The 16,028-nt window shown below is 44.9% G+C and overlaps 1 protein-coding gene across 2 annotated transcripts in view; it reads right to left on the reverse strand.

The window, feature by feature from the left end:
* Positions 1-4,878: 4,878 nt before the first annotated feature.
* The window catches only part of LOC134936084 (zinc finger protein 84-like), a 79,306-nt gene continuing 68,156 nt past the window's right edge, over positions 4,879-16,028 (reverse strand). For both annotated transcript variants that reach the window (XM_063930995.1, XM_063930994.1), the window contains one exon: positions 4,879-15,498. In XM_063930995.1, coding sequence (XP_063787065.1) covers positions 14,018-15,322 — 1,305 coding nt within the window. In that variant the 5' untranslated portion in view covers positions 15,323-15,498 and the 3' untranslated portion in view covers positions 4,879-14,017. The remainder of the gene's footprint in view (positions 15,499-16,028) is intronic.

The raw sequence follows: 16,028 nt of genomic DNA on the forward strand, positions 1-16,028 counted from the left end.
AATGCACACACAATATTGCTGGCGTTGTCCGATGCCACAAATCCACAGGAGAGTCCAATTGGGGTAAGCCATTCCGCGATGATCTTCCTCAGTTGCCGTAAGAGGTTTTCAGCTGTGTGCGTATTCTGGAAAGCAGTGATACAAAGCGTAGCCTGCCTAGGAAAGAGTTGGCGTTTGCGAAATGCTGCTACAGGTGCCGCCGCTGCTGTTCTTGCGGCGGGAGTCCATACATCTACCCAGTGGGCTGTCACAGTCATATAGTCCTGAGCCTGCCCTGCTCCACTTGTCCACATGTCCGTGGTTAAGTGGGTACAACTTCATTTTTTAGGACACTGGTGAGTCTTTTTCTGAGGTCTGTGTACATTTTCGGTATCGCCTGCCTAGAGAAATGGAACCTAGATGGTATTTGGTACCGGGGACACAGTACCTCCAACAAGTCTCTAGTTGGCTCTGCAGTAATGATGGATACCGGAACCACGTTTCTCACCGCCCAGGATGCCAAGGCCTCAGTTATCCGCTTTGCAGCAGGATGACTGCTGTGATATTTCATCTTCCTCGCAAAGGACTGTTGGACAGTCAATTGCTTGGTGGAAGTAGTAAAAGTGGTCTTACGATTTCCCCTCTGGGATGACCATCGACTCCCAGCAGCAACAACAGCAGCGCCAGCAGCAGTAGGCGTTACACGCAGGGATGCATCGGAGGAATCCCAGGCAGGAGAGGAATCGTCAGAATTGCCAGTGACATGGCCTGCAGGACTATTGGCATTCCTGGGGAAGGAGGAAATTGGCACTGAGGGAGTTGGTGGGGTGGTTTGCGCGAGCTTGGTTACAAGAGGAAGGGATTTACTGGTCAGTGGACTGCTTCCGCTGTCGCCCAAAGTTTTTGAACTTGTCACTGACTTATGATGAATGCGCTGCAGGTGACGTATAAGGGAGGATGTTCCGAGGTGGTTAACGTCCTTACCCCTACTTATTACAGCTTGACAAAGGCAACACATTTCTGGTGAAATACTTCCACACCGAAGAGCTGATTTTTTTTGGTATTTTCACCAGGCATGTCAATGGCCATATTCCTCCCACGGACAACAGGTGTCTCCCCGGGTGCCTGACTTAAACAAACCACCTCACCATCAGAATCCTCCTTGTCAATTTCCTCCCCAGCGCCAGCAACACCCATATCCTCCTCATCCTGGTGTACTTCAACACTGACATCTTCAATCTGACTATCAGGAACTGGACTGCGGGTGCTCCTTCCAGCACTTGCAGGGGGCGTGCAAATGGTGGAAGGCGCATGCTCTTCACGTCCAGTGTTGGGAAGGTCAGGCATCGCAACCGACACAATTGGACTCTCCTTGTGGATTTGGGATTTCGAAGAACGCACAGTTCTTTGCTGTGCTTTTGCCAGCTTGAGTCTTTTCATTTTTCTAGCGAGAGGCTGAGTGCTTCCATCCTTATGTGAAGCTGAACCACTAGCCATGAACATAGGCCAGGGCCTCAGCCATTTCTTGCCACTCCGTGTGGTAAATGGCATATTGGCAAGTTTACGCTTCTCCTCCGACAATTTTATTTTAGATTTTTGAGTCCTTTTTTTACTGATATTTGGTGTTTTGGATTTTACATGCTCTGTACTATGACATTGGGCATCGGCCTTGGCAGACGACGTTGATGGCATTTCATCATCTCGGCCATGACTAGTGGCAGCAGCTTCAGCACGAGGTGGAAGTGGATCTTGATCTTTCCCTATTGTCAGGAATCGACTCACCACGGTGACATCTGTCCGCCGCTGCGGACTCCGTCCTGGGACCCTGCGTTCATCTGTCATCCGCGTCTCTGCCATCAGACGCCATCCTGGGCCTGGGAGCGCTCCTGTGACAGCGGGCGTGTAGCACGCCGCGTTCCCGCTGGGCCGCGGCATGGGCGCCGCCATGACAGCCTCCAGCAGTCAGCATACGGCGGCCAATCCGGTGCTTGGCCGCACCCACTTTTCCTCACTCCACCAATGACTGTGCAACAGGGGGTATATATGAAGCTGCAGGATCAGTCTGCAGGCATCCTGAACTTTGTGTCACTCCTGCGACTCATGTGTAAGGATCTGGTTCCTGTTGTTCCGTGTTCCTGGCTATCTACCTGAGACTCTGTACTCCTGGTTACTTCTCACAGCTCCGTGGAACTACAAGCCCCAGCAATACCTGCTTCCATCTACAGGCTTCACACTCACCACCATCTCTGTGTGCTTCAGCCTAGCAGTAGAGACTGACTCCAGGTGTGTTCCATCTCTCCACCTGTGTTGCAGCTTGCTTGCTGCCAGTGCCTCATCACCTGCACTGTGGACATAGACTCCTGCCTCTGCTACCAGGTTTGCCATACAACACCATCTCTGCTGGTTCCATGTTTTAATCTGCTCTGGTTCCCATACCAGAATATTCTCTACCAAGTTATTACTCACCTGTGTTCATTCATCTGTTATCATCTCTACCGGTTATCATTTCATCAGTCACCATTCATTCATTTGCCATACTTCTGTTACCATAGACTTTCAGCTTCCACGCTGCACTATTGACATTTGCATTTCTTACTGTTATTTTCTGCTGCCGTTTTGTGAACCATCTGTATAATTAATATCATTGCGCTCATGCGCAGAAACATAATCCAGCCTCCTCGTTTTCTCCCATCTACCTCCACTGACCCACTAGCGCCCCCTCCGGGGACACAAACAAAACCAAGTCTGACACCTATTTTTGGAACCTCAACATTTTTTTTCTCCATATTTTAATAGGCACAACTAAAAGGCACCTCAGGTAAACAATGGAGATGGATGGATACTAGTATACTTATGGATGACGAGCGACTGCCGACACAGAGGTAGCTACAGCCGTGGACTACCGTACTGCGTCTGCTGCTAATATAGACTGGATGATAATGAGATATAAAATATATATATATCACTACTGCAGCCGAACAGGTATATATTATATAATGGCGGACCTGCTGGACACTGTCAGCTCAGCACTGCAGACTCCTAAAGTAAGCTACTAGTATCAAGAAGATAGAAAAAAAAAAACACCACGGGTAGGTGGTATACAATTATGGATGGACGAGCGACTGCCGACACAGAGGTAGCTACAGCCGTGGACTACCGTACTGCGTCTGCTGCTAATATAGACTGGATGATAATGAGATATAAAATATATATATATCACTACTGCAGCCGGACAGGTATATATTATATAATGACGGACCTGCTGGACACTCTCAGCTCAGCACTGCAGACTCCTAAAGTAAGCTACTAGTATCAAGAAGATAGAAAAAAAAAACCACAGGTAGGTGGTATACAATTATGGATGGACGAGCGACTGCCGACACAGAGGTAGCTACAGCCGTGGACTACCGTACTGCGTCTGCTTCAGTGCTAATATAGACTGGATGATAATGATATAAAAAATATATATATATCACTACTGCAGCCGGACAGGTATATATTATATAATGACGGACCTGCTGGACACTGTCAGCAGAATGCGTTTATAGAATAAAAACACCACACGACGAGTGTTTAACTTTTTCAGGCAGACAATCACAATATACTGGTGGTCAGTGGTCACTGGTCAGTCACACTGGCAGTGGCACTCTGGCAGCAAAAGTGTGCACTGTTAAAATATGTACTCCTGCTATAACTGCTCCCCAGTCTCCCCCACAATTAAGCTGTGTGAGCACTGAGCACTCAGCACAGTCAGATATACAGTATTACATAGATGATGCAGCACACTGAGGCTGAGCACAGATATGGTATGTGACTGTGTCACACTGTGTATCATTTTTTTTCAGGCAGAGAACGGATTAATTAAACTGGTGGTCACTGGTCACACTATCAGCAAGTAGTACTCCTAATATGCTCCCCAAAACTAGTAAATCAAGTGTCTCTACTACTCTCTAGTCTACTCTAAATGGAGAGGACGCCAGCCACGTCCTCTCCCTATCAATCTCAATGCACGTGTGAAAATGGCGGCGACGCGCAGCTCCTTATATAGAATCCGAGTCTCGCGACAGAATCCGAGCCTCGCAAGAATCAGACAGCGGGATGATGACGTTCGGGCGCGCTCGGTTAGCCGAGCAAGGCGGGAAGATCCGAGTCTGCCTCGGATCCGTGTAAAAAGACTGAAGTTCGGGGGGGTTCGGTTTCCGAGAAACCGAACCCGCTCATCACTAGTAATCACCTTATTTATTTCATTTACCCTTCTTGCACACGTGTAGCTGACTAAAAGGGGAAGGTGGTCTATGTGCTTTTACTTAATTTGGCCCCTATCTTATCTGACGCTCACAGCGTTAACGAGGGCACGAAATACTGCAAATTCAGATTGGAACTCATTCAGACCTCGTGAAGATGGTACACAGCATTTATTCACACAATTACTCAAATTACTCGTAGAGTGAAAAACCCAGGTCACTATTTCTCTGCCCAAATACAAACTTTGAATTAATTTTAGTATTCTTATTTTCATGCAACAGCATCTGTCAATCATCATTCCCGAGTTACTTTTCCTCGCTACTTGGTCCTTCAACCGACTTGAGCACAACTAATCAGTAATGCAATTACTGAGTACATCACACAGGTAACCAGTAAGTATAAAAGCACCATGCATAACATATTAGCATGTCATATTTTATACTCACCAGTGCCCGTAGTAGTGATGTTAGGATTGGTGCCGTCCTCAGCTCGTCTGGCTGGTCGTCTCCACCATTTGTGAGAAGTCGATGAAAGGACCAATTCGAGTTCGCACTGATCGAGCCCCCACCTGTTGGATACCTTTTTCAGGGTTAATTAAATTAACCCTCATGTTGCTGTTTGAGTTTTTATGTAAAAGAATGAATTGAAAATAGATTTAGCAAAATCAATAATTATTTATTAAAAAGGCCACGCCCGTATATAGGTTGAGAGGGAACATCCTCTCAAGCCTGGGTCAAAATGCTTTAACAACAAATACATGTAAAAACAATGAGTTTTATAATATACAGTTACGCCCCATTCTTATAACCCTCCCATATGAGTTCATTCATCTGGAATACAGTGTTATACAATATAAGAACAATTGGCAATGAAAACTAAAAGATACTCGTGATCTTCAGCTATGTGTCCATATTAAGAATTAAGCTGGACACTATGAGCTTTTCGGATGTTCGTATGTGGAATCAATACTTAGCCAACAAAGTTGTTATTGTACTTTGTATAGAGTTCAAATGAAATACAAATGAATCTGCTGTATCATCTAGCTAGAAACAAAATGGATTCTCTTATGCTTTATACTATACTAGTGAATGTAGATCACCTTTGATATTGTGATTATTAGGTGTATGCATAATATACGTACTATCCCGTAGTACATATATATAGCTGTTAGGCCTTCAGCAGGTTGTCTCTGTCACTGTATTCGACAGTAGTTAAACACATTTCGTTCATTAGAGTATCTGGTGTCAGTAATGATTCTGTTAATGCTGTAATGGTATGGAAAACAGCACATCCAATAAATATAGGTAGTGCCTACAAGATGAAGACAATCCAGTGTTCACAATAAAATAACATTTAATACACCAAAATCATAATTTAGGGATGAATTCACACAAGGTTAAATTGCATTTGGAATTTATTGCATATTGTATTTATGAGTATTGTGCCGAGTGATAAGAAAAGAATATCACAGTGAATATATATTTCAAACAAGAAACCCCGTACTATAGGCAGCAATGTTAGTTTCAATACTTGCAAAACTTCCCAGAAGATATTGCTACTAATGTTATATAGAAATATCTCACAACAACAAGCATGTAAGCAAAGACACGCCCTTTTATGCAGAGTATGACACGCCCCCTCGGTAGTACGGAGCAATTTGAGCTGCACATCCTACTGTAATCTCCCTGATTCTAGTTTTCAAAAGTAGGCGAGTATGGATATACAGTACATACAGCAAAACACATATAAAAGTGGAAAGTCCAAATAAACCTACAGTTGTATAATCTGCCCCAAGGGACATTTGCATGGGAGAATGGACAGTTTATCAATTACACTGATTTCCAAAAACGTCAGAAAATTTGCTATTTAATACAGAGTAAACAATTTCCTCGGATTGGGAGAGCAGTGTATGCTAATATGGGGGAGCAAATCAGTGCAATCAGTGTGCGTCTTTTACCCTTTCTGGGTGGCTCCTCACATGCCAGTTTCAGCAGTAGTAATTTCAGCCTCTGCCTGGTTCATTCACTTAATGCAATGCGATCGCAGGATCTGTTCTGCACATGCACACAACGGGTATTACACATGTGCCGGTTCCCCATCAGGAAACTGCACAGAGGATCGTGATTTCACTCCTTACTGAATAACCACCTACACTGGCTAAGCTGTGCGGCAGGGGGATTGTTTTACTCCAAGTTATTCCTCATGAGGACAGGAGACAAGGAAAGACAGCAGCTAAGCAGGGAATACTAAGTATCATTCCTTCTACAGAGCAATCACTGATTGTCAGGAAGACCCTGTGTTTATATTTCATCCACATCTATAAAATTATGTAAATACTCTATTTGCGGAGTAGTAATAATAGGATTTTAATTACCTACTGCAAATCTTTTTCTTATAGTCCGTAGGGGATGCTGGGGTCCACATTAGTACCATGGGGTATAGACGGGTCCCTTGGGAGCCATGGGCACTTTAAGAGTTTAATAGTGTGAGCTGGCTCCTCCCTCTATGCCCCTCCTACCAGACTCAGTCTAGAAACTGTGCCCAAGGAGACTGACATATTTTGAGAGAAGGAAATACACAGATATTGGTGAGATTCACACCAGCCCACACATAAGGCAAAACAAGCTAACCAGCTTGAACGATTCAGCAACAGCTGAACAACAGTACTTAACTAAGTAACAAGGCAGTACTGAACCAAGAAACTACTGCAGGAGAACGAAGAGCCGGGCGGGCGCCCAGCATCCTCTACGGACTACAAGAAAAGGATTTACCGGTAGGTAATTAAAATCCTAATTTTCTCTTACGTCCTAGAGGATGCTGAGGTCCACATTAGTACCGTGGGGATGTACCAAAGCTCCCAGTACGGGAGGGAGAGCGCGGAGGATCCTGCAGTACTGATTGACCAAACTTAAGGTCGTCAAAGGCCAAAGCATCGAACTTGTAGAACTTAGCAAACGTGTTCGACCCTGACCAAGTAGCTGCTCGGCAAAACTGTAAAGCCGAGACAACCCGGGCAACCGCACAGGAAGAACCCACTTTAGGGAGTAGAGTGGGCCTTAACAGATTTTGGACATGGCAAGCCTGCCGTAGGATAAGCATGCTGGATAGTAAACCTGATCCAGCGAGAAATCGTCTGCTTAGAAGCAGGACATCCAATCTTGTTGGGATCATAAAGGACAAACAGAGCGTCCGACTTCCTGTGACGTGAAGTTCTCTCACATAAATCTTCAAAGCCCTCACAACATCCAAAGACTTTGAGGTAATTGAGGAGTCCGTAGCCACTCGCACCACAATAGGTTGGTTGATATGAAAAGCCGACACAACCTTTGGAAGAAACTGCTGATGCGTCCTGAACTCAACTCTATCTTCATCGAAAATTAAGTAGGGGCTTTTGCAGGACAAAGCCCCCAATTCAGACACGTCTAGCAGATGAACAGTTTGTGCCTTCCAAGTGAAAAACTTGACCTCAACCTCCTGTAAAGGCTCGAACCAATCTGATTGCAGGAACTGCAAACCCACATTAAGATCCCAAGGTGCCATAGGAGGCACAAAGGGAGCCTGGATGTGCAGGACCCCTTTCAAAAAAGTCTCAACCTCAAGGAGGGAAGCCAATTGTTTCTTGAAGAAAATGGACAAGGCCGAAATCTGGACTTATGGAGGCCAAACATAGGCCCACATCCACACCTGCTTGCAGGAAGAGGAGAAACCACCCAAGTTGAAACTCCACCATAGGAAACATCTTGGATTCACACCAAGACACATACTTTTTCCAGATACGATGGTAATGTTTAGATGTTACTCCTTTCCTAGCCTGTATCAGGGTAGGAATAAACTTGTTCGGAATGCCTTTCCGAGCTAAGATCTGGCGTTCAACCTCCATGCCATCAAACATGTCGTGGCAAGTTTTGATAAGTGAACGGACCATGTTGCAGAAGGTCCTCTCAAAGAGGAAAAGGCCTCAGATCTTCCAGCAGTAACTCCAGAAGATCCGCGTACCAAGCTCTTCTTGGCCAATCCGGAGTAAGGAGGATAGCTTAAACTCTTGTTCTTTTTATAATTTTGAGAATCCTTGGGATGAGCGGAAGTGGAGGGGACACATACACCAACTGGAATATACACGGAGTCACCAGTGCGTCCACCACCACTGCCTGTGGGTCTCTCGACCTGGAACAGTACCTGCAATGCATCTTGTTGAGGCAGGAGGCCATCATGTCGATTTGAGGTATGCCCCAAAGACTTGTCACCTCTGCGAGCACCTCGGGGTGGAGGCCACACTCTCCTAGATGGAGATTGTGTCTGCTGAGGAAGTCCGGTTCCGAGTTGTCCACACCCAGAATAAAGATCGCTGATAGCTCCATCACATGCCTTTCTGCCCAGAGGAGGATCTTTGTTACCTCTGACATTGCAGCTCTGCGTTCCGCCTTGTTGGTTTATGTAGGCCACAGTCATTACATTATCCGACTGCACCTAAATGGCCTGATCTTGTAGACGATGTGCCGCTAGTAGAAGGCCGTTGTAGACGGCTCTTAGTTCCAGAATGTTTATCAGAAGTATGGATTCCAGACTTGACCACCTTCCTTGGAAGTTTTTCCTTTGGGTGACCGCGCCCCAACCTCTGAGACTTGCATCCGTGGTTAGAAGGATCCAGTTCTGTATCCCAAACCTGCGGCCCCTAAGAAGGCAAGGCATTTGTAGCCACCATAGGAGTGAAATCCTGGCTTTCGGCGAAAGATGTATTCTCTGGTGCATGTGCAGGTGAGATCCTGTCCAGGAGATACAGCTGGAAGATTCTTGCAATGAATCTACCATACTGTAAAGCCTCGTAGGAGGCAACCATCTAACCCAGAAGGCAAATTCACTGATGAACCAATACCCGGGCAGGCTTCAAGAAGTCCCGAACCATTGATTGTATCACCAACGCTTTCTCTACTGTTAGAAACACCCTCTGCACTTCCGTGTTGGGATCATCCCTAGGAAAAACAATCTCCTTGTTGGCTCCAAATGTGACTTTGGAAGATTCAGGATCCATCCATGATCCCGGAGTAGTCGAGTTGTGAGAGCAATGTTCTGCAACAACTTCTCCCTGAAAGATGCCTTTATCAGCAGATCGTCCAGATATGGAATTATGTTCACTCCCTGCTTGCGGAGGAGTAACATCATTTCTGCCATTACCTTGGTGAACACCCTCGGTGCAGTGTAGAGGCCAAATGGCAGTGCCTGGAATGGATAGTGACAGTCCAACAGTGCAAATCTGAGATAAGCCTGGTGTAGCGGCCAAATTGGAATATGGAGGTATGCATCGTTGATATCTAGGGATACCAGGAATTTCCCCTCCTCCAGACCTGAGATCACTGCTCTCAGAGATTACATTTTGAACTTGAATTCCCTCAAATAAGGGTTTAAAGATTTCAGGTTCAATATTGCTCTGACCGAACCGTCCGGTTTCGGCACTACAAATAGGATTGAATAGTAACCCCTGTTTTCCAGATGAGGTGGAACTGGGACAATGACATTTGTCCTTTGTAATTTTTGAACGGCTTTGAATCTGTGAGGTGGGAGTTCTTGAAATTCCAGTCTGTACCCCTGGGATACAATATCTTGCACCCAGGGGTCCAGGCCTGAGGACACCTAGACCTGACTGAAATTTCTTAGATGTGCTCCCACCTGCACGATTTCCAGGCTGTGAGGTCCACCATCATGCTGAGGATTTAGAGGAAGGAGAACCAGGCTTCTGTTAATGGGAACCTGCTGGTGTAGGTTTTCTGGATTTACCCCAAAGGGTACGATCTCCACACTTTTGTTGGATTCCGCATCTGCAGACCATTGGCGCAGCCAGAGTCCCCTGTGTGCCGAGACAGCCATGGAAGACGTCCTTGCATTCAGATGACCCAGGTCCTTCATGGCCTCCACTAGGAAACCTGCAGAAACCTGTATGTGACGTAAAAACATTTTAATGTCACTTCTATCCATAGAATCTAAATCCTCTAATAATGTGCCTGACCACTTTACTATGGATTTAGAAATCCATGCACAGGCAATAGTGGGCCTTAACGCCATGCCTGAAGCAGTGTATATGGATTTGAACGTAGTCTCAACCTTGCGGTCTGCCGGCTCTTTTAAAGTGGTAGACCCAGGGACACGTAAAACCACCTTTTTAGACAATCTAGATACAGAAGCTTCTACTATAGGAGGGTTTTTCCAACTTTTTCCTGTCCTCTTCAGAGAAAGGAGGAGCAACGAGAACCCTCTTTGGGATCTGGAATTTTGTGTCCGGGATTTCCCAAGATTTTTCAAACAATGCGTTTAATTCCTTAGACGCAGGGAAGGTAAGGGAGGCTTTCTTATTGTCTGTAAAGTAAGCCTCCTCAACCTGCTCAGGTACCTTGTCAGTAATGTGTAAAACGTCCCTAATGGCCTCAATTATGAGTTGCACCCCCTTAGCAAGGGATGCCTCCCACCCAGTATATTTCTATCACCAACTCCCGTATTAGAGTCGGTTTCCGTGTCGACCTGCAATATCTGGGCAAGAGCACGCTTTTTGGGGCATGTACCAGGGGATTTGGATGAGGTAGTGGGAGCAGAATACGACAAAACCTCTACAGATTTTTTCAAAACCTGTGTTTCAGTCTCATTATGAGCTATACTAGATGAAATCTGGGATATCATTCCCTCAATAGAAGCCACCCACTGGGGTTCGGATTCAGAAGGCTGAGACAGTATATTGCATTCCTGAGTACATGTAATAGACTCCTCTGGAGAACATACACACTCTGCAGCACAAGACACAGAGTCCCTAGACATGGTAATGTGAGATATATAAACACACACACACACACACAGAGGAAAATGTCAGACACAGTTTCCCCCGAAGACCTTCAGAGAGACAGAGTTAAGGAGCCAGCACACACAGTGCCCCAGTAGGCAGTTATATAATAAAAGCCTGGTGCTGACTGGGTAACCTTAATAGATTATACAGTACTAAAATGTGAATAAACACTCTCCCCCCTCTGTAACCCTCTGGTACCGCACAGGATAGCTGGAGTTATGTTGAGGGGCAGCGCTCCCTGTCAGCGTCTCTGAGCTGTGATCTGCAGGGAGAAAATGGTGCTGGTGAGTGCTGGATCCGCTCTGAAGAGAAGCTCCGCCCCCTTTAATGGCACGTCTTCCCGCACTTCTGGAGATTATACTGGCCTAGGGTAATGGTGGCTAGCAGCAGTACAGAGTCCCTGATAGCAATAGTGACCAGCGTAAAGGGTATTGTGCTGGCCCAGGGCTCCCCTCACAGCACCGCACACATGTACCTCTGAGCCCTCCGGAGCGCAGACTTACACCGCTGTACTCCCACCCTTGTGCCACCATTCTCACCGGTGACCTGCTTATCGGGGCACCGATGTCATACTCACTACCTCGACCTTTTGGCTGTTAGGGGGTAGCGGCAGTGCTGCCTCGGGGGCTAGCGATCATCACCGTCAGGAGCTCAGTGTCCTGTCAGCGGAGATAGGAGCCATTAACCTCTAGGGTTGGTTCCTATTCCCTCCTTAAGTCCCACGAAGCAGGGAGGCTGTCATCTGTACCTAATTCTAAAAAAAAAAGAACTCCTAGGAGCTCCCCTAGCTGTGACCGCCTCCAACGGGCACATTTTCTAAACTGAGTGTGGTAGGTGGGGCATAGAGGGAGGAGCCAGCCCACACTCTTAAAGTGCCCATGGCTCCCAAGGGACCCGTCTATTCCCCATGGTACTAATGTGGACCCCAGCATCCTCTAGGACGTAAGAGAAAAAGATAAAATTATTCTTTGACGTGCCAGATAGTGATTGTTACATGATCACCTAAGTATCTCTCCTGGGTCTATCTTCTAAAATGTAGAAGAGGAATGTACAAAAGTATTAAATACTGATGAAATAATTTTAGTCAATGAGTGTTATGAGGATAACTGCTAGTAACATGTATGGTTATTACAGATATGCGGCCGGATGTAATAGATTGGAGACGGCCAGAACTTGAAATGTTTTTTTTTTTTAAAGCAGCAAATGTTTACAATGCAAAACCAGTCTCGGAGCTCCGGCCGTCTCGCAGCCCATTACATCCGGCCCATTATTTGTACATGGGCCTTCAGTCTACATACAGGACAGATCTATCTGTGTTGCATCACGGAGTACTATGGACCTGCTTCAGAGATATATGCAGCCAGATCTGCGTCCATCTCCTCACATGCTGGGGGCCACCCAGCACAGGACAAGGCTGCCCGGTATGTGTGATGGTCTGCCTCCTGATGCATCTGCAATTAGATTGTGGACGCATCAAACTAATGTTGACCCCTGGCAGTGCAGCCTGTCCGCGCTGTCAGACGGTCAGCCGCCATGTTTTATAAATGGAGCTGCTGCATGTGACATCACGCACCGAAAACAGTCACGGCATGCCCTCGATGGGTCCACCGCACCCCACCCCCAATCATCTTGTGGCCACATCCTTCATAGATGCAGCCGCGAGAAGGGTCACACGTGCACTGCGGCCAGTGCATGTGCGCAGACCACCCAAATGCAGCCACTGTGTACAGATGCACGGCTGCGTACAGGTCTGAATGACCCCCTATGTCAAAGTTAGTATTGTGTATATTATTACTGTCATACTAGTTTCATTTATTGTGCAGGAACTTTACTATTATCCTAGTACACAGGAGCCCTAAATCAGATCTGATCGCAGCAGCAAAATTGTTATCTAATGGACACAACCATGTGCACTGCAGGGGGCAGATGTAACATGTGCAGGGGGAGTTAGATTTGGGTGGGGTGTATTCAAACTGAAATCTAAATTGCAGTGTAAAAATAAAGCAGCCAGTATTTACCCTGCACAGAAACAAATAAACCACCCAAATCTAATTCCCTCTGCACGTTATATCTGCCCCCCACCACAGTGCACATAGATTTGCCCATTATCTAACAATTTTGCTGCTGCAATCAGATCTGAATTAGGCCCAATGCGCACAACTTGGAACTTATTTACTTACATGATGTGGAAAGCAAGCATGTGCTGTAACCCATAGCAACCAGATATCAGCTATTAGCTGTCTAGTGCCAGCAAACAAACAAGTGTTATCATTTGGTTGCTATGGGATACAGACGATCAGTGTTTTACTTACACCATTTTACTAAACAGTAATAGTCGTAATATAAAAGGTATTAGAGAAATAATACGGAGGTATAGAGACCAGAGGAAAGACCTGTAGCGGGTATACTGTAGTTACTACACAGTTTTTTTGAAAGCCAGAGATTTTCACTCCATTTGTGTGCTGGATATAAAGGGCAATAGAAATACAAGCAAAACAAGCCTGAATTTACATGTATTATTACTGCCCTTTATCATCCAGCGATCATAGACAGTAAGAATCAGTGGCTTTGAAAAACGGATATTTAGGAAATATAACCCATATGGTGAAACAGAGCAGCATACATTGTTCCTGTAGAAATACCCAGTACTCATAGCCCTGCTGGTCAGAGAAGGAATCCCAGTACTGAGAGGAGCTGCTGGAACTCTCTACTAGTCCCAGCACCTGCATGAGCAGAACAGCTGTATATTACAGAGCTCAGTAATGGCAGTCCCACGGTCATTGGCTATTGTTATACTGCAGCTCTAGTTCCTAACACAGAGACCTTCCCAAGGGGAAAAGTACCTCCAGGTCCACTTGTCTGACCTCTCCTGTCTTTATCAAGAGTCATTTATATAAAACACTCATCACATTCAGAAAATAAATATTGGCTCCATTGCATTCATACAGTTGTGATAAGTTACATTACTTATGATACACAAGCTGCATTCAGGCCCTCAGAGTGACTCCGCATGTGATTACTGAGTGTTTTCTTACTAGTTAAACACTTGCTGCATTCAGAACATGTAAATGGTTTCTCTCCTGTGTGACTCCTCTGATGTATAACAAGATGTGACTTATGGGAAAAACACTTGCTACATTCAGAACATGTAAATGGTTTTTCTCCTGTGTGAATCCTCTGATGTATAACAAGATGTGACTTCTGGGAAAAACACTTTCTACATTCAGTACATTCAAATGGTTTCTCTCCTGTGTGACTCCTCTGATGTATAACAAGATGTGACTTCTGGGAAAAACACTTTCTACATTCAGTACATTCAAATGGTTTCTCTCCTGTGTGACTCCTCTGATGTATAACAAGATTCGACTTCAGGGAAAAACACTTTCTACATTCAGTACATTCAAATGGTTTCTCTTTTGTGTGAACTATCTGATGCATAACAAGCTCTGACTTCTGGGAAAAACACTTCCTACATTCAGAACATGCAAATGGTTTTTCTCCTGTGTGACTCCTCTGATGTATAACAAGATTCCACTTCAGGGGAAAACACTTCCTACATTCAGTACATTCAAATGGCTTCTCTCCTGTGTGACTCCTCTGATGTATAACAAGCTCTGCCTTCCGGGGAAAACACTTCCTACATTCAGAACATGTAAATGGTTTTTCTCCTGTGTGACTCCTCTGATGTATAACAAGATTCCACTTCAGGGGAAAACACTTCCTACATTCAGTACATTCAAATGGCTTCTCTCCTGTGTGACTCCTCTGATGTATAACAAGCTCTGCCTTCCGGGGAAAACACTTCCTACATTCAGAACATTCAAATGGTTTCTCTCCTGTGTGAATCCTCTGATGTATAACGAGATATGACTTCAGGGAAAAACACTTTCTACATTCAGAACATGTAAATAGTTTCTCTCCTGTGTGACTCCTCTCATGTATAACAAGAGATAACTTATGGGAAAAACACTTGCTACATTCAGTACATTCAAATGGCTTCTCTCCTGTGTGACTCCTCTGATGTATAACAAGCTCTGCCTTCTGGGAAAAACACTTCCTACATTCAGAACATTCAAATGGTTTCTCTCCTGTGTGAATCCTCTGATGTATAACGAGATGTGACTTCAGGGAAAAACACTTCCCACATTCAGAACATGTAAATGGTTTCTCTCCTGTGTGACTTCTCTGATGTCTGATAAGATATGATTTATGTGTAAAGCTTCTGTCACACTCAGAGCACAGATGTGGTCTCTCTTCTGTGAGACTCATCATGTATAAGTTAAAAACTTCTATCCAGAAAATGAAAATAGTTTCTTTGAACCATTCAGAAGCTTAAGAAGAAATGATATATTTAGTTGGCTAGAGCAGGAAACAAGATTCATTTCCACATTGTCTCTTTCTGCAGCCTTGTATTCTATTATTAGTTGGATTCCAGCTCCTTAAGTTACCTGTAATAAACAAAAAAAAATGTAATTTAATAGCCTGAAGATCACCATTGTAATCAGCTATAGTGTTATATTGTATAAGGAACATGATGTATCTTTATGTATGTTGCCTAATTGCTGGGCTCCCATTTCCAGTCAGATGTGCAGTACAGAGAATGACAGTTAGGAAGTATCCAATTAGCTGCAGTATATTGATAACTTATCACAAATGCAATCATTTGGTATCCTGTTAGCGGCGATAAGTTATTATTGATAAGTCTCCATAGGGTTTATCGTGGTTTCTCTTCACCATCTTTGAGCTGTTGGTAAGTAGTGCATAATCCCTATTTAAAGCTAAAAATGTTGGGATTTGGTTCTGAACCCCTGGTACATCCCCCTGAATGACTAATGAGGCACTTTGAAGTTTTTAATTATTTTTACTTAGCCAATAATGACGTCATTTTTGGGGTCAAAAAATGCAAAGTGATGAAAGTTGGGGTACAAGGTACGAGACAGGTATATTGGGGTATTTAGTAAGTAGGACATGTGTTTTT

The sequence above is a fragment of the Pseudophryne corroboree genome, chromosome 6, assembly GCF_028390025.1.
Source record: "Pseudophryne corroboree isolate aPseCor3 chromosome 6, aPseCor3.hap2, whole genome shotgun sequence".
Classification (NCBI taxonomy): domain Eukaryota; kingdom Metazoa; phylum Chordata; class Amphibia; order Anura; family Myobatrachidae; genus Pseudophryne; species Pseudophryne corroboree.